Below are 20,001 nucleotides of genomic sequence, written 5' to 3'. Positions count from 1 at the left end.
GCGACCGTATTATAAAATAAAAGTCTTTTGCCGAAATGAATACAGTATAGACCTATTACCTACAGTATCCATATTTATCTGATGGTGGTTAAGTAAAAGATTACTGTTCATTCGTATGTTAAGTTAAGTTATAATATAAATTTATAGATCGTAAAATAAAAGAAATGTTTGTGCCGGTACTTTATGTTGACAACTTATATTAGAAGGATCAATAGACGAATATAGGCTATATTGAATATAGCCTATATTCGTCTATTGATCCTTCTAAACAATGACGTAACACAAATGGAAAAAATGATGTGATAAAGTGTTTTATTTGATATTATCCTATAATAATATAGCTATTATAAAAACATTTGTGTACGGTTAATACTATAAATATCTATACAAAATATTACAAGCTTTTTTTTCAAGGCACTTACGGATTACATTTAACTAATTTAATGTTTCAAACATTATATACATACACTAAATTCATAAGGTTCTAAAGACACTCACCGCGCGCACTACTTCATCTGTTGGACATTGCGAAACATCGCAGTGTCCTACGCTGTCGATTTTAAAGACGAGAAGACGATACAACGCCGTAATATAACACACAGGCCATACTACTAATAAAGCAGCATTCATAATTCTAAAATATAACGTTACGTAAAGGTTGTACTAAAGTCAATTGATTTAATGAAAAGTATATGGCAAAATACACGTACAGTTAATATCAACACTCATAATAAGTAAACGCGATCTATATTATACCTGGTATACAAATTGAAGTTGGTGCCTTCATGGCCACACATAGCTATTTATTATTGCCGATCTCTTTCTGCTAGTACAACATTAAGATCAGATACAATTATTTACAAAAATAAATAAAAATAAAATTGTGTAAACTAAGTTATAGGCCTAAATATATTACAAGATTATATAAAAAATGCTGTTGGAAAATCAGATAAACCTTTTTTTTTATTGTCACAGAATTGGGTTAGATGTGATTGTGTTTGGTATATTATTTAATAATTACATAAATACACTATTTTATAGTAATTCACAATAAAATAAAAAGCAATATCAACTTTGTTATTGTTTATGTTTTTTTAAAGGGCCGGGAGCTTTGTACTGTAATTTTTAAAGATGAACGAGTCTTACTCTTCGCTGTTTCTAGTCCATAGCCAAGATTTTAAAAAGAAAATAATATAGCTATAGGCCTAGTATAGTAGTAGATGAATGATTTGCCAAATAATTGTCATGAGGCCTATTTACCACTTTCGCTGCTGGTTTCTAACTTGAAAAGGGCACCTTAGGATTAGAATTATTTTGAACCGAACGACCCGACATCCCTGGACGAGCTTGTGCTCTTACATAGGCCTAAAATACAATAAGAATTGGTTTATATTAAATTCACTAAATACTCAATGTTTTGACTACCACTACCACTACCACATTGATACTAAAAAAAATCAATAATGTACCGGTAAACAGTTTTTTTTAAGACGGTTATTTAATCAAACATGTCTATTTAAAGATTGACATTAAACTTGAATTAAATAATTCTAATACAAAATCTAATGGCAAAAAGATTAAATTAATGACATTTATATATTATTTTTAAAACATTCTCTGCCAATTTTATATATTTGCCAAGGAAGCAGATAAGAAGAAGATGCAAGATGAAATAAAAGTAGCATTTGGAAAACAATAAATTGTAGAATAAATATACGAGTCCATGGTTAAAAATGGTTGCAATGTCATTAATATATCGATACCAAAATAATAACACGATCATAAATTTCTATTCCTTTGACATTATAATACAGTCTATTTCGAAAAAGAAGCCCATAGTATCTTGAAAAGAAGTCATGGGCTTGATATCGAGATGGACTTCTTTTCGATGTTTTACGGTATACTATATTATTGTTTGATCTTGAAAGTGGTTCCACAAAGGTTCATAAACGTTGTTATCTGTTTTTGTTATTACATTTTATATTGAAATTATATAGTAAACGTCTTTTATGTCTTAAATAAGTAATAATATACACATAAATAACAAAGTAACAATAAATACAAACTTAAAACAGTAGTAATATTACAATATGATTTTACAACCAGTACTGCTTATTAATGTTTATAGTACCCAACAGTATGGAACAGTTTGCCTTTTATATGACCTTTGTACAGTTTTAAAACTAATGTAAATGGAGTCAAATTTAGAAGAAAAAAATGTTATGTATTGACCTGTGATTGTATAATAGAGAATGAATACATTGCCGAATGGTCCAAGAAAAAAAAACAGTAGTAAGTGTATATCGTGAATTTAAGGAAGGATAAATATAAGATTGTTGACGTTTTCAATACTTTAAACATTATAAATATTCTTTTTAGCTTTATATTACTTTTTATGTATTAATTTAATAATTAAACTTTTGAAACATATCCATGTATAAATTGGAGAATTATCATCAAATCAAAAAACTAGATATTTAGGATATTTTTATAGAAGAGGGAAAATTCCCCCACCTTTGTTATGTACCTGCATAAATATTACAGGGGAAACTGTATTAAGGGGACACCTTTAGGACCAGTGTCCCCTTAAAGTCTGGTTACCAATATGACACAATGCAATGACGTAAGCCACAACGCAAAAGATTATTCGAACTTGCGTTGCGGCTTACGTCCTTGTACTGCGTCCTAGTCACGTGGGAACCAAGCTTAATAGAGTTTCCCTTGAACACTGGCTGGGAGTTCTTATTTATACAGTCAGTACTGTGCTTTAAGGTTTACTATAGAGTAACCAATTACAGTACTTTTGGTAAGCTCACTATACTGTCATAATATAAGATATTATTATAATTTTAAAAATATGTGAACAAATAACAACATTTTCACATGTTTTATATAAAATATTTATCTTAAATAAAATAAAGCACTTTTTTTAAAGGCAGCCACACCACTATACGCTACTCTAATTTATTCTTAAATCCTAATTTTTTTTGTAAAATCAACCTCTAATTTTATCACATATTGCAACTTAGCACCAAATTCAGCATGATCTAGTACCATTGAGGTATTAATAGATTGACTAGAGTGCTAACTATGTTACAGCAAAATGATGAGACAGTGCTGGTGCTTTAAAATTATCCGCTGTATCTGTTCAAAAATATTATTTTTAATATAAAACAATAACTTACAATATTATGAAGAATACAAGAGTCAGAATATATATATATGCGTGCGTACAACTGAGGACTAGTGCTGTTCCGCCGTACCACGCCGAGAATGTTAAAGAGTCGCTATCCAATCGAGTTCGAACAATACCATGAAAGCCCCAGTGGTCTAATGGTTAGGACATCTGCATATCAAGCAGGCGGTCCGAGTTCGAGTCTCGGTTGGGGCGACTTTTTCTCATTCTCACAGATTTCCTCATCTTTATCGTTTCAAATTAATTAATTAAATTTCAGTATATCACCGGGCGGTTTAGAATTAATGTTCTTTGCCTGATTTGTTTATATATATAAAAGTATCTCTTCGGAGATCCCGCCTCGTGAATAAAAATACTGTAAGATGAGGGCGTATCAATTTGATCTCTGGTGCGCGTGCGTACAACTGAGGACTAGTGCTGTTCCGCCGTACCACGCCGAGAATGTTAAAGAGTCGCTATCCAATCGAGTTCGAACAATACCATGAAAGCCCCAGTGGTCTAATGGTTAGGACATCTGCATATCAAGCAGGCGGTCCGGGTTCGAGTCTCGGTTGGGGCGACTTTTTCTCATTCTCACAGATTTCCTCATCTTTATCGTTTCAAATTAATTAATTAAATTTCAGTATATCACCGGGCGGTTTAGAATGAATGTTCTTTGCCTGATTTGTTTATATATATAAAAGTATCTCTTCGGAGATCCCGCCTCGTGAATAAAAATACTGTAAGATGAGGGCGTATCAATTTGATCTCTGGTGCGCGTGCGTACAACTGAGGACTAGTGCTGTTCCGCCGTACCACGCCGAGAATGTTAAAGAGTCGCTATCCAATCGAGTTCGAACAATACCATGAAAGCCCCAGTGGTCTAATGGTTAGGACATCTGCATATCAAGCAGGCGGTCCGAGCCTCGGTTGGGGCGACTTTTTCTCATTCTCACAGATTTCCTCATCTTTATCGTTTCAAATTAATTAATTAAATTTCAGTATATCACCGGGCGGTTTAGAATTAATGTTCTTTGCCTGATTTGTTTATATATATATATATTAAAATATAAACATACATAAACGTACAGTCCAGTTTTTATAAATTACTTATTTTTTTATGGTAATGAATATAACAATTTATTGTTAAATATGGAGTTAGCTCTCTAGCCAATCAATTAATACTTCAAGTTATAGTACAGAAACTTCATGTCAGATACCTGTTGTGAATTCTGTTTGACAAGATGCTCTGGTTGTTAGTTTCAGGTATCAGACCATTTTATATAATTATGTGGTATATTTTGTGTTGGCCTACGACATCCGGTATTATTAAATATTATTTGAATGTTTTTCTGGGATCTTTATCTGGATACCAGCTAAACCATAATAAGTAAAACACCCGGGTTTACAAATACCATACAAAACGCCAGTATTGATGCCCCTGTGTGTGTAAATTTTTAGTTTTGCTAGGCTATGTGGAAATGAGTAATATGTCTTACTAACAGAGGAGCCATCATTCACAAGGCATGTTTGATAGTCACTTATTACAATTGTATTTCTTTTAATCTATAAAACTTATTTAATATTCATAAAAGGTGTGGCATTGTCATCACAGTCATCTATGAAAGGTTTACTATTGCAAAACAATTTATATACTTTTCATGTAGTTGTGTAGCAACTTAACTAGTTACTCTAATAACGAATGTTGTCTGATAATAAGTCAGCTTGCCTCGGTTTATGTTATGTTGAAGTGATGTTAGGCCTCTTGGAATGATCTGAACATGCCTTGTGGATCTGGACAAGCCAATTTGTTCTGGACAAGCCAATTTGATCTGATGTCAGTTGTGGCCTAGTGGAGGGCATCTCATGGTCTGATAACATGCCTTGTGGATCAGGACAAGCCACTTTGATCTGATATCCTACTGTGTGGCCTAGTGGAGAGTATCTCATGGTATGTTAACATGCAATGTGGATCTGGACAATCTGATATTAATTTGATATCAGACTTTGTGGCCAAGCGGAGGGCATCTCCTGGTCTGATAACATTCCTTGTGGATCGGGACAAGTAAGTTTGATCTGATGTCAGTTGTGGCCTAGTGGGCAATTCTTTTTCTGATCAGGCTTGATGGATCTGTCAGTTACTGTCTCAACTTTGCCATAAATTATTATTCTGATATCGTTTAGTCTAGTATCACTGTGTATCAGTTATCAAATTGATCAGGCCTTGTTGGATGCTTCTGAATGAGGTCTTGTTTGGCAACAGGTACCAACATCTTGCATAAAACCTTCTATTTACCATATGTTGGATTCTTGTAGGTTGTTGTAGAAGATTTAAAAAGGGGATTTATATTCTGAAAGAAAGGCAAGTATGTCTAGGTAATATTTTCATTAACATATAATTAAATTTCAATTAATATTTTCAATGCTAATGTTCCAATGCAATGCATGTTAATCACAAAAATTGACATAAATATATACTTATACTTTTAATTAAAGGTATTTACTAGTACTGTTAGATTTAACATTTTCAATTACAATACTAGGATACATCATAATCATACTAGAAATAGATATAGAGATAGATAGAGAGTTCAAATGCAAATAGAAATGTTTAAAATAAATAATGTTTTCTTGGAACATCAGCTACAGTGAACTTGGATGCTATGTAGTGGTGACTCTACATAAAAATGGTCTGGTCTTTAAAGGGAAACCATAAATAATAAATAAATAAACATTATTAACTACAAGATAAGAAAAATAATCATTCCTTACTGCATCTGTTCGTGCATTTTCTAACTCTTTCAAAAATTTAGCATATTCTCGTTTGTCATATATATATGTAGCTATCTTCCAGGCCAGCAGAAGGGCTAGACCAACTAGTAATATACCAATAATGATGCCAATAGCCAGCCATAAAGCATCTATTCCTTCTGGGCACGCTGAAAATAAAGTAAACATTCATATAAATTATTAACATGAAGTGTTGCACATGTTGAATCAAGACAAGCTGTGTTTGCTGCACTTGACTGACATTTATTTTTCTGCAAATATTTCCTGAAAAAAGCCATTACAATCTTTTTTTTTCACTCTACTTCTATCATGTATTTTACATACTTTGTACCAACTTCTAGTATAATAATGAAGGGCATGTCTCAAATTGAAAAATAAAAGATGTTTAATATACAAAGAATACAGGTTACTTGTACTCTTTCATAATTGTTTGTGAAAAAAGTTCAGTATGCCTGCTGATGTCCATCAAATTGTCCCTGTCAAATGAGGGGATGTATACTGTATAATGAAGGTGTGTGTGCATGTGTAAAGTGCACAGAGATCTCAATATATAGCTCTATGTCTACACTATCAAAATAGTTTGACAAAAAAGTGTAATGTACCCATTACGGTAGTTTTCATCACCATATATGGGCACATAACATGTTTTTGTCACATAAAGTTTGATAGTGTAGACAGAGCTTTAGACAATGTATTGGGTTTCATTTTGCTGGGATTTTCTTTTTACATTACTTACATGTTATTTTCTGTACCAGAATCACCTCCATTGTTCCATTCATAACAAAGTTAAAAGAGAAGAGACAACCAAGTTCATCTTTGTATGTACAAGGATCAGTTCCATTTACTGTGAAAAAACCCCACCAATTTGGCATAAATAAATTCATAACCTCCATACTATTATTTTATTTTTATACACTTTTATAATTTTAACTGTAGTGAACTACTTTCTATCTATAAATATACCAGATATTTCAATAAAAGGTTAAGACAATTGTAGAGTACAATGATGATGCGTTTCATTAAACAAACATAAAGTCATGGTTATGACAAATAAAGTTAAGTGGCAATATTCAAAAAATATTTTTTTAACCAAAAGGTGTGGTTCCCATATTTATTTTATTTCAACAATATTTAACAAGGATAGTACATCCAGACAAAGCTGATCATAATAGGGACCCTTAGTACAATATAATTTGACAAGACAAGTAACATAAAAATACAACACTTAAAAATAACATTTATAAATAAATAAATAATTTAAAAAATAATTAAAATCAGAAAAAAATGATTTAAAAAACAGAAATCGCTACAAACGCTAGTGAGTTGACCAATCATAATTGACAGTTCGGATAATCCATTGCGTTGACAATAACGTACACCATACGTTTTTAAGGACACTTTGCTTCAAATAGTTATTTTTTATGATGTTAATGTAATCTACATATGTTTCATTGATTGTACCAGCAATATTAGTATTATCATTTCTAAATTGAATCAAATTGCCATCAGATTATTTTATTAACATCAATAAAATATGTTTAATATATACCATATTTTTTAACCCAATATGTTGTCAGAACAACAGCCAATCATAAAGCAGAAAATGTTGTGTTTTTTGTCGGAACACATATATTTAGTGGCTCATACAAAGTTTTGATTTGTACTGTACAATATGCGGTTTTTGTACCAATATCAAAGTGAATTCCTTGTTTTTATACCAATATCAAAGTGAATTCCTTGTTTTTATACCAATATCAAAGTGAATTCCTTGTTTTTATACCAATATCAAAGTGAATTCCTTGTTTTTATACCAATATCAAAGTGAATTCCTTGTTTTTATACCAATATCAAAGTGAATTCCTTGTTTTTATACCAATATCAAAGTGAATTCCTTGTTTTTATACCAATATCAAAGTGAATTCCTTGTTTTTATACCAATATCAAAGTGAATTCCTTGTTTTTATACCAATATCAAAGTGAATTCCTTGTTTTTATACCAATATCAAAGTGAATTCCTTGTTTTTATACCAATATCAAAGTGAATTCCTTGTTTTTATACCAATATCAAAGTGAATTCCTTGTTTTTATACCAATATCAAAGTGAATTCCTTGTTTTTATACCAATATCAAAGTGAATTCCTTGTTTTTATACCAATATCAAAGTGAATTCCTTGGTTTCCATACCAACATCAGAGTGATTCATAGAAATTTATTACAAAGCCATGGCTAACCCTTGTATTATATTCTTAAAAATTGTGAAATAATTCCAAATAATTATTTAAAACCAGAATTCTATTGTTACTATTATTACTGGAATCTGTGTGGCATTTTACCAAAATACTTATCTAAAACCAGAAATGTATATATTTATTATTAAGTTTTATATTTTACTGGAATATCTGGCATTTTCCAATTCATTACACACCTACCTAGCACAAAATATAAAGCATCCACCTGTAAAACTATGTGGAGATACAAGGTTTTTATAGAAAGCAATGCATAGTTTTCTTCATAGGGGATATATTTCAACAGTGGTTAGAGCAGTACTTTTTTTAACACGATTTATATTTTGAAAGTAAATAAAATGTTTCAGTCAGCACTGCCAAACGTCATGGGTTTATGTCCCACCTGAGAATTACCATCAATTCCTGATTTTTTTTCAGTTCGCAAAAAGTGGAAACTATTCGAACAACCAATTTCCCTGAAAGGAATTTATGAACTGGAAACATCAATATCCAAGTGCTGAAAGCTTTTGATTAACACAAACAGGCCTAGCCCTATAATTCGCTAGATCAGCAATACACAACCCCATGGAAAACAGATGATGAGGACCATTTTTTAATCAATTTAATCAACGGATGAATATATAAATGAAATTAAATAAAAAATAAATATAATAAATTAGTTTATTACTTTTCAACTTTTCGACTTCTTACCAATTAAACCTTCTTCTTCCCTTATAAATAATCTTTATTTTTTACGGATTTTTTAAATAAACAGCTAGAATATAAAACTATTAGATCACAGAAGATTTCCTTTAAGTGCTTAAGAAAATCCTTATAATAATATTTTACAATGCCATAAATTATACAGTACCTGCTAAAACTCAGTATAGATTATACTGTACTTTTATAACATCATGAACAGCTAATAAAGAGCTTTCCTTTCTGCTCATTTGCAAAACAGCATAGTTTTCAAAGAAAAGTTTCCTTAAAATATTTGTTCATTTTGATTTTGCTTCGACAGGAAGTGTAGTACGCAACGCATGTGTCGCGAAAGCAACATATGCATAAGGCACTCTTCCCAGAACGAACCAGAAACATATCCTAAATTGTCATATGCTTGTCCTACTATACTTTATAGTTTATCAACATTGTGAACCACCGATTACAGCGTGGCAACTCAAGAGATGGGATTGTACTAGTGTATTTTAATCTGTGTTTTATCCTTTTTAAAGTTTTTTTTTTATCGGAAGAATAAAATAAAAGAAATTAAAAAGGTTTACAGAATCTTGAAGACAAATATAAAAAAATAAATGAGTTTATTACTTTGCAATTAAAATGTTTTTGCAATACTTACCTATTAATTCTTCTTCCTCGACAAGTATAATTCTTTGAGGACACTCTTGGCATTTTTCCTCAGATATACCTGTACCGTAAGCTAGACATTGCACACAGTCACGATTGCGATCACATTTAGCTGGACATGTCTACAAACATCAGTAAATATGATTATGTTCAATTAGGGTTCTGTACATGACAGTCCTGACGTAAGTACAAAATAGGTGGAACGGATCGTCTATAGAACGATTCGGTGATGGGTGTCACATGACTTAAACTTAAGAAAGTTTTACATAGAAAATAGAAGTATATTATAATACAAATACATTTATTCATCATCAGAAAAATCATTGGAAAAAGTATGGTACTGTATATCTTATTATGGTACTGTACAATGTTAAAATGATGAAATAGGGTCTCAAGAAACCAGAAGCTTTGTATAAAAGAGATCCCAGATTACATGAAAGAAAATAATTAAAATTGAACTAATGGATAATAATTTATTAATATTTCTCTGAATAGGGCATTTGATCAATCCTGATGATGATGACATCATACATTTGAATTTGAGGATGCACTAAAGATTTTAACATAAATGAACTTACATCACAATCCTCACAAGTTGGGCCATCGTAGACCAGTGTTGCATTACACATGCAAACACCACATTCACAGTGTCCAGCGTCATTGCACTCTTTTCCAGTAGATGCTAGGCAGTTTTCAATGCTGGTTGGACAACTGCAATCAGGACCACTATAGCCTGGCTTGCATTCACACTGACCACAAACACATGTTCCTTTTGATGGACCTATCAAAGTTAATAAATACCTATAAGCTCTGTCTACACTATCTAGTTTGACAAAAAAGGTGTAATGTGCCCAAATATTGTATTGATATGATGGGCATGTCAATTTAGGCACACAAAGTATGATAGTGTAGACAGAGCTTAGTCATAAATTATTTCTATCAAGTCCATGTTATATAGCACAGAGCATACTGTATATTATACAGATCCCGACGCGCACGCGCACCCTCATACTTTAAATCAAACATGTCCAGAGTAATAATTTGCAGCGATAAGTATATATATGATAACCTGCATTGTTCTATAATAATAATTGTTTTACTTGGGGTGGGTTGAGGCGGGCAGTTTACACCTCACTCACATATTCATAAAATAGTGATCAAACTTCAACTTACAGGTAAGTCTCGTTTAATCTTCCTATTTTATTTCATATACGTTCGCTGTAAACTGAGATGTTTAAAGCCAACTCTGGAAACATGTTTGAACTGTAAACCAAATAATTGACGGAAATGTTAGTTTCAATAAAACAACTTTATTTCCAAAAGTCTACATTCATTCATAAGGATGTTTGCCTAACGGGCAACTTAAATATGACAACTATCGTGTTGTATTAATAATAAAGCATTTATTTTGCTTATAATCAATAGTCCAACGTTTTAGGATTCTCACCCTAAAAACATCAATTAGAAAACTAAACAACAATATTAAACTGGTTCAAAATGCAAACAGGGGCTATTTGTAGTAGCCAACAACAAACACAACCAATATTAATGAGTTGATGAATCAACTTTTCTCAACAGTGCCTGTTGAAATGACGGATTTTCTACAAATTTTATAGGCTTATTATAATATCTGTTTAGTGTATGTTCGTTTCTCCACCCAGCTGTTTTCATTATTAAGTCACCTAACAAAATTGAACATACCACCACAAATGAGGTCAGCAGAATCTCTGCGACAAGAGAAGTTATCACAGTTGCAAAACTTTCCTGTGATTTTTTCTAAAGGATTCTTGAAAAAGAAAAAAATATTAATCATAACAAAAAAGCTCTATATATAATATATATTATATTAATCGCATTCAAGAAAATATATGACCAGTATATTATCAGGATCTAGGTTACAACATTTGGCACAAAATTAGTTGGTTGGATTATAATCTAGCTTGGCATTGTAAAACACGTTAATATGGTAATAACATTTTTATTGAACTGTAATAATGATGACAATGATTACATATATTTTTTAAAACTAACTGGTCACGACACCAGTGTCTGTTGATCGTATAGTGGTTGACCATTATTAGAAATAGAGAAACTAAAATTAACATGTACAATAGTTATAAATAACAAATTGACTCCTTGAGTCTCGCCTCCTCCTCTCAAACCCTATATAAGAGACATTCTCTATTTATAGGGTTACATTATTTTTAATCTTTCGCACTTACTAATTGTCAATTATCATCAGCAACAGATTTTACAAAACTTTTTTTTTCCTCTAATTGACCCACTATAGTATACTCACAGTACATACTGTAATAGTTGATCTACTGATATGGCCCAATAAGAAAATTATAAAATCATATATATCACCTACTTGTCGCTTGTTACACACACATTTTCCACATATGCATGACCCTTGACCTGAACAAACCAAAGATGAGTTACTTCTATTGAAATAAATAAAAATAAGATTTGACCAATATTTTTTAAACATACAAGTACATAGGCCTATACATCATTTCATTGATTGGATACTGAAAATAAGAAATCAAAATTATGATTTCTGCCCTCTATAGTTTACAGTATGTGTTCAGAAAATAATAGTTAAACAATTGTAAAATACTCAACAGCAATATTTTTTTTATGCTTGATGTATGATGAATAAACACTAGTAAACTAGGTTAGCAGTATATCATGCGTTTCCAAAAAGGAAATTAAGTAAAGAAGTTGAAAAAACAAAATTAACTTACGTGACATGGTAAACTATCTGTTGTGTTTCAGTTTCGTCTGAGCCAGTGTCATCACATTCACAGACCTCTCCATACCAGCCTTCATTACACTCACAAATACCACAGACCTACATAGCCCACTGTCTGGTGTCACAGACTTGGTACATTCACATACACAATTTGTTATTATGACAACTTCTAGGTTCTCTTCAAATCCAAGCGGTTTAACTGAAAAACTAAATATTTTGATAAAAATTCAAGCACATCATGTACCCTGTAACTTATTAATATTACATGAAATCTTTTATTTGTTCAACCACTGCGTATTCAAAGTTAATCATCATCGTATCAATTTATTCAATAAATGGACATTTTACAAATAATAATAATCATATTTTTTTTTAAAGAAATAAAATAATTTTTCTTAATGATTAGTATCATATTCATGATGATTCAACATCAATGCCATTATCTTCATCACAACTATTATGTCATCATCATGCTTTATTGCAACCATTAAAAATCATCATTATTGATTAGTCACAACATTTAAAAGAGAAATGCTAGAAACACAAAGCTGATTGTAAATCTAAAAGCCCTAAACAAATTGTTATGTTGCCCAGGAACACACCATAAATTGAAATACATGGTCATATCAGTAGGACAATTTTTTTTTTATCTATTTTGTGTTTTATGAATAAATAATATACATTTTAGATTTAATAAAATGGGCAAAACATTACAATAGAAATAGAGGGCACTAGAGAAATGTTTGCATTTAATTACAACAACAAAAATGTTTGTCCAAGAAAGCCTAAATGTTGATTCAGAAAAAAATGTTTGGGAAAATATATTGCCTTTAATTTTAATTGTGCTTTTTCATTAGATGCGCATTACAATAAAAAAAAAAGAAGCTGACCAAATTTTGGGTTGGTCTGGCTTGGGCAGCAGAAACATGTGTTGTAGGCGTTCCAATGCATGCACCAAGGTTATTGCCTCACTCCTAAACTAATTTCTGAAGTCAAATTCTCTGGACCTCAAAGTGCATACGAAAGTTGATCTAGCTACTAGAGTAAATGTCTCACTTGTGATTGGTAATAAACAATGTAATCATGTCTTACAGGATTTGTTGTACACTCATCAACGCTAACATCCAGTTTAAATTTAATGACATTTCCTAAGCGAATATTACTACAGTTCTGCGAATTAGGCGTCAATGTCTCGCCATCGCAATAGGCTGAGTAGGTTACATGAATAGGAGCTGTCACCGTGTCTACAAGTTGAATCTCAGATGTAATTTTCTATAAAAACAATTATTTTAATTAATTATGATACTAATAACTAATAAAACATGTGCAATAAACAAAATGTGTGTATTAATAATTAATAATAATAATATTATAACACCACATCTGTGTGAACGATTTTTTTTAAAGAATTAAAGTAATTTTGAACAAGAAAAAAGTTACTTTAATTGAGGTTAAGTCTTTTTATGTAGTTAAATGTTTAATTTAAATTACATCAAACTTTATTTCATTTCATTTATTTTTGTCTCCATAAAAATACAATACAGAAAAACATGGACAAAGAAAAGAAAACATCACACAAAACCAGGCAGAGACAGGATTCCTAAAAAGCGAACTTAATCACTATCTAGTAGGTCTCCAATTGCACTGATTGTATAAAAAACATCTAGAATATAATTTGTATAAACATTAAAAATGCATATAATACTATATCAAAAAAAATAAAAATATATTGCAATATCATTAACAATTGTCAATACTTTATTCATCGTCAAGTCTGTAGAAAAAGAAGTTTTAATGGCATGTAGGCCTAATTTTATTTACACTCAATAAAGGCCTATAAATCAAAAAATTGTTCCACAAACAGCATAAATGTTTGACATAATAATTGGTAAAAAAAAACTACTGGGAAAAAACCTCAAATAAAAATAAAGGTGCTATGAAAAACTGCAAACTTACATCATAACTACTACGAACAAGTTCAATAATGTTTCTTGAATCACTAGCTAGTGTTCCCACAGATCCACCTGGGAAAAACTCATTTACAACTTCCTGTTGAAATGAAGAAATAAAAATTAAAATATACCTCATACTCTGCAAAAATTGGAATTACATTTCTTTTCTGGGCCACGCGCTTCGAATGCCTGATGACGAACCATGCAAAGAGTACGCTCTGTATGTTCCTCAACATGGGAAAAGAAAACCAGGAAGGCAGAGAACCAACTTTATGAGATACATCCAACAGCTTTTGGGGGATGAAGAAGGCATGATTACCGCTGGTAAGCTGTCAGAGTTAGCCAAGGACCGTTGTGGCTGGAGAAAGCTTGTAGTCGCCTGCTCCGCAGCCGACTGATGATGATGATGACATTTCTTTCTAATAATTTCTCATGAAGCTGTCCTAAAGATGGAAAATCCTGAAAATAAACAAAGTAAATGTAAAATATGTATATCAATCATACTTTTTAGCATAACAAGTAATTGACATGCGTAGGAGTACCTCAAGGCTGTGTAATATCACCTGTGTTGTATTCCCTTTTCACTTCTGACTTTAGGTCACCAAATGAGTCATGTTCTGTGATTAAATATGCAGACGATACTGTTATCACAGGATACATTTTAGGTGATAAGCATGATAATGAACATGACTACCGTAAATTGATATCAGATTTTGTAAATTGGAGCAAATTGAATAATTTAAAGTTAAATGTTGGTAAAACTAAGGAGATGGTCGTAGACTTTAGAGTAAAGAAAGATCGTATTATTCCAGTTCTGATTGATGGTAACGAAGTAGATAGAGTAGAAGAATATAAATACTTAGGTTTTGTTATGGACCACAAACTGTCGTGGGAAACCAATACAAACAGAATAGTTAAAAGAGCCAATCAAAGAATGTTTATACATCGCAAAATGAAATCACTTAGTATTGATAGCTCCCTGTTAAAATTGTTTTATACCACCATGATCCAAAGTATTATGTCGTTCTGTTTGATATGCAATTATGAAAATATTAATAAAAAAGATAAAAAGAAATTGAATCGCATTACAAAGAAAGCTGAATATATTGTTAAAGATCCGTTGGTGCAGTTAGATGAAATTTACATAGATTGGATAGTGAAGGCAGCTCATAAAATTATTAAGGATGTTGATCATCCCCTTAGCAAATACTTTATTATCAAACGCAATGGTAGAATACATGTTCCAATAACTAAGACAAACAGACCGAGATATGCCTTTCTTGCAAATGCTATTCATATAATTAATTCACGTCACCATCGATAAAATGTTATGTAATACAAGACTATGTAAACAATGAAACTTTATAAAATGTTTTTACATTTTTAATATTTTTTAAACGTTTTTAACATTTTTAGCCTACTTGAATTTTAGCAATTTATAAATTGTAAAGTTTTAGGAACATTTTAATGGTTTGAATCCTTTTAAAGCTGTTTTTAATCCTTTTAAAGCTGTTTTAAACTATTTTAATCTCCTGAATCCTATTCAATTTTAATACCTTGTCATTTTTACACCGTGTTTCATAACTTATATTTTTTTTGTGCAATTATGTGTGTGTAGATAATATATTTTATTGTATATCTATTTATTATTTTACTAATAATTGTCAATCTTCAAGAAGAATTTCTGTTGTTATTTTATGATGATGATGGACAAATAAAGCATTTCAGTATTCAGTATGCGTTTGAGAAAGCGTGGGTTCAGATAGTGCATGCGTCATTTTGTCTTGTTTCCCCTCTGATAGAATTATGTTGATTTTTAATAGATAATACATTCAACTCTCCCAATATCAGAAATCTTTGGGCTGGGCTAAATGTCTGGCAATTCTGGTATTTACAATTTGTTTTTAATGGTAAAAATTAATTTATAATTCAAGAAACGTCTGGTTTTGGGAAAGTTTTCAGAGAGTTCAGTTGGTAGGGTTGACCATATTATTATTATTGTAATTTAATTAATTGTGTTTTTTATATGATTTCAATTCAATTCAAATCAGAAAAGTAAATCAGAAAATTAGTTAAATTTTTTACAGAATGAGTATAATATCCTTGATCATCTAAATGACATTCACCATCGTTTGGTAAGGTCAGCCCGCCAACCTAAAAGAAAAATTAAAAACATTCGGTTGCAATTTTTTTTTTCTTCCACTTATAAACTCACTCATAAAGTGGTATGTAAAAAAAAAAATTTATAAATCAATGTGGTATATAATAATAAGTTTGAAAATTAATTCATAAATGGTACAAAATACCAAAGTAGGAAAAATGGTTACACACAGCAGATACACCACTCTCCCACATGGAAATTATTCACAGCTTTGGTCTTAATTTTGAATTTTTTTTTATAATAATATTAATTATTTACAATAATTAAATTATGACTAAATAATTTAGCCAGCTACCCTTTAAATGTGTCAGCTACCCCTCAAATAATCCAGCAAACATCAAATGATACAGTTACCTCTCAAATGAGCCAGCTACCCCTCAAATGATACAGTTACCCCTCAAATGAGCCAACTACCCCTCAAATGATACAGCTACCTCTCAAATGATACAGCTACCCCTTAAATGAGCCGGCTACCCCTCAAATGAGCCAGCTACCCCTCAAATGATACAGTTACCCCTCAAATGAGCCGGTTACCACTCAAATGAGCCAGCTACCCCTCAAATGAGCCAGCTACCCCTCAAATGAGCCAGCTACCCCTCAAATGAGCCAGCTACCCCTCAAATGATACAGCTACCCCTGAAATGATACAGTTACCCCTCAAATGAGCCAGCTACCTCTCAAATGATACAGCTACCCCTGAAATGATACAGTTACCCCTCAGATGAGCCAGCTACCCCTCAAATGAGCCACTTACCCCTCAAGGAGCCGGCTACACCTCAAATGAGCCAGTTACATCTCAAATGAGCCAGCTACCACTCAAATGAACCAGCTACACCTCAAATGATACAGTTACCCCTCAAATGAGCCAGCTACCCCTCAAATGAGCCAGCTACCCCTCAAATGAGCCAGCTACCACTCAAATGAACCAGCTACACTTCAAATGATACAGTTACCCCTCAAATGAGCCAGCTACCCCTCAAATGAGCCAGCTACCCCTCAAATGAGCTGGCCACCTCTCAAATGAGCCAGCTACCCCTCAAATGAGCCAGCTATTTCTCAAATGAGCCAGCTACCCCTGATATCTTATACATTTTTTTCTACAAACCTTGCCATCAAGTGCGAAGTGAAATCCTGCATCACTCATATAAATAATAAAATGTCTTGAATAATTACGCCAACCGAAGGCCTTCTCTTGCTTGGGTTTCATTTTGAATTCATGTTAAAGATGAAAAAAAAACATGAAAATTAAACTTAAGTCTTAATAAAAACAGACTTTAAATAGGCAATTTTGTAGTTGTAATAAAATTAATCACTTCCCTAGAAAAAAAAATGTTTTTTAACTTATAAAACTTAGTCAAAAGAAACAGTTAAATTAAACACAAATCAAACAAAACATTGTAAACAGTATGATCACAGTAGGCCCACTATTGTATGTCAGAGAAATCAGTTATAAATTGTTAATACATTAAAATTAAATTAATAGTATTGACACATCTCTTGATTGATAAATAAATCAATATAAACATAAAAGAATAAAACTACTTTTGACCCATCAATATTATGTAGGTTAATTTAGCATACAAACTACAAAAACCACATCCCAAATGTGAGTCATTAAACAAGTAAATAGGTAAAATTAGATACCTTGCAGACAGTAGCTTGCATCAGGGCATCAAGTCCACCCTCTGAAAAAAAAAAAAAGGAATATGATAATTTGGTATTTAAACAAAGTCCATACGAAAAGCAAGGCTCAGATTTTAGTCTATATTGGTTGGTTTTCACATTTTTGGCTTATCACATGACATCATCATTTTCACTTGCATGTAGAATGGGACCATTGAATGTCACTTATCACTGAATGCAACAAAATGACTAATGTCACATGATACAAATTAGTAAATTTGGTAAGTAAAAGTCTTCAATTCGATGAATGGGTTGTTTTGTGTGAGCAAGTGATGTGTTTAATGTGCGCTTAGAGCATTAAATCCTGAGCCATGTCAGTAGCCTTTAATGTACAATTTTATAGCTCCATGCTTTAATATAGCCATCATGCCAATACAAACAAAGTCTAGGAACTTACTAGAGGGTTTTTTACCTCAAATAAATTAATATCAACCAGTGGAATGACATTTCTAAAACCATAAGGTTGTTCACAACAATCTCCCTCTACTCTAGAAAACATGGATTTTCATGTCTAAAATGGACAATAGTTGAAAAATGTAAGCAACTACAAATTCAAGCAAATAAAAAATGAGTACGCCAGCGTATTTCAACAGTTTAAATTAATAATGACTGACGAGTAATTTATAGTATATACCGCTCTCTATAAAGATCCCATAATGTGTTTCTCAACATAACAAGCATGAATTCAATCTTGTTTGAAACTCAAGATTGTTATGTTGTTTTTATTAAAATAAGTGTACATTTATAAGAATTTACACATTTGATTAAAATAACAAAAACTGATAACATGCATACAAATCAACTGGTTGTACACTTTCTGGCGCTACTGCAGTTTCGCACCACACCGTTATATCTTCGATTTCTCACCTAAACCTTCCTTTTTCACACTCACAACATAATATTATGTAACATGTTTATACGATTCGACCACTTACGAAGTAATTTTTTTTAAATAACAATACTTTTCAAAACATTTTAAACGATATTAAACTCGCTGTCAACACACTGCGAAATGTTCGCCATCTTATATTTATCACTTAATTGCCAGAATGTATGCTTCATTTTCCCAAAACAATGTAGAAACTATAGAGGGCAGTGTTATAAAATCCGATTACACATATATAGGCCTATTTAGTTTTGAAAGGCAAGAAATGTTTTCAGCTGGTGAAATAGAGGTTAAATTAATATTTCATTATTAGTATTATTATTCATATTAATAGGTCTGACTCCTATCAAAGAAAATTATCTCGGTCACTAATCAATACATTCACTAAAACAAAAACAATAATTTTCTATTTTTTAATACAGTGAGTGAATCCATGCTGTGTTTTACATATTGAAATTGAAATATGGTTTATGATTTTTAAAACTGTGAATTGTTTTTTAAAAAATAAAATGTTTTATGTACGGACTCATATCGTCGCCGTTTTGATGTACAGCTGTTTCTTTATAAAAACCACTCTCTGCAGTTTAAAAATAAAAACAGAAAATAAAACATACATTGATTTCTGGCAATTTTCTGATTCTAAAATGGCCACAGTTCGATCGAAGTATTCGAGGAAAAGGAGCTGTTTTGAAAGGCATTTTTTATTGTGATAAATGTAATTTAACGGTGGCTAAATCATGGGAAAATATTACATAATGGCCAAAATTGTATGATGTGAGTGTGAGAAAAAAATTAGGTGAGAAATCGAAGAAATAACAGTGTGGTGCAAAACTGCAGTAGCGCCCACTTTCTTAATATAATTGTAAATGATCCTCATTGACAATGTAGGAGATGCCGCAATACAACAAACACAGACAGAGACAACTTGGTTACTGTTAATTTAAAATGCGTTGACCTGATATGATCTTCAACGATTAACTGCAATAGTAATCAAACATACATAAGATAAAGG

General features: G+C 31.6%; 1 protein-coding gene across 1 annotated transcript; it reads right to left on the bottom strand.

Annotated features, from left to right (window-relative positions):
- Nucleotides 1-5,714: 5,714 nt before the first annotated feature.
- LOC144843331 (integrin beta-PS-like) lies at nt 5,715-17,627 on the bottom strand. Its single transcript, XM_078700124.1, has 10 exons — nt 17,526-17,627; nt 16,345-16,413; nt 14,264-14,356; nt 13,400-13,579; nt 11,254-11,338; nt 10,131-10,333; nt 9,545-9,674; nt 6,702-6,809; nt 5,948-6,114; nt 5,715-5,735 (listed from the first exon to the last, which is right to left on the bottom strand). Exons 1-10 carry the CDS (start codon nt 17,625-17,627, stop codon nt 5,715-5,717), a joined length of 1,158 nt encoding a protein of 385 aa, XP_078556250.1.
- Nucleotides 17,628-20,001: the final 2,374 nt, after the last annotated feature.

This window comes from Antedon bifida, chromosome 5, assembly GCF_963402885.1.
Source record: "Antedon bifida chromosome 5, ecAntBifi1.1, whole genome shotgun sequence".
In the NCBI taxonomy this organism is placed as follows: Eukaryota; Metazoa; Echinodermata; class Crinoidea; order Comatulida; family Antedonidae; genus Antedon; species Antedon bifida.
Note: the sequence above shows the minus strand (reverse complement) of the source record. Positions and strands in the feature narration are given on the sequence as shown.

Coding starts and splice junctions, on each gene's coding strand:
- LOC144843331 (XM_078700124.1), bottom strand. CDS start 17,627: ATGAAACCCAAGCAAGAGAAGGCCTTCGGTTGGCGTAATTATTCAAGA. Junction 14,357..16,344: donor AAGGATATTATACTCATTCT/GTAAAAAATTTA, acceptor TCATTTCAACAG/GAAGTTGTAAATGAGTTTTT. Junction 13,580..14,263: donor TTGTTCGTAGTAGTTATGAT/GTAAGTTTGCAG, acceptor TTGTTTTTATAG/AAAATTACATCTGAGATTCA.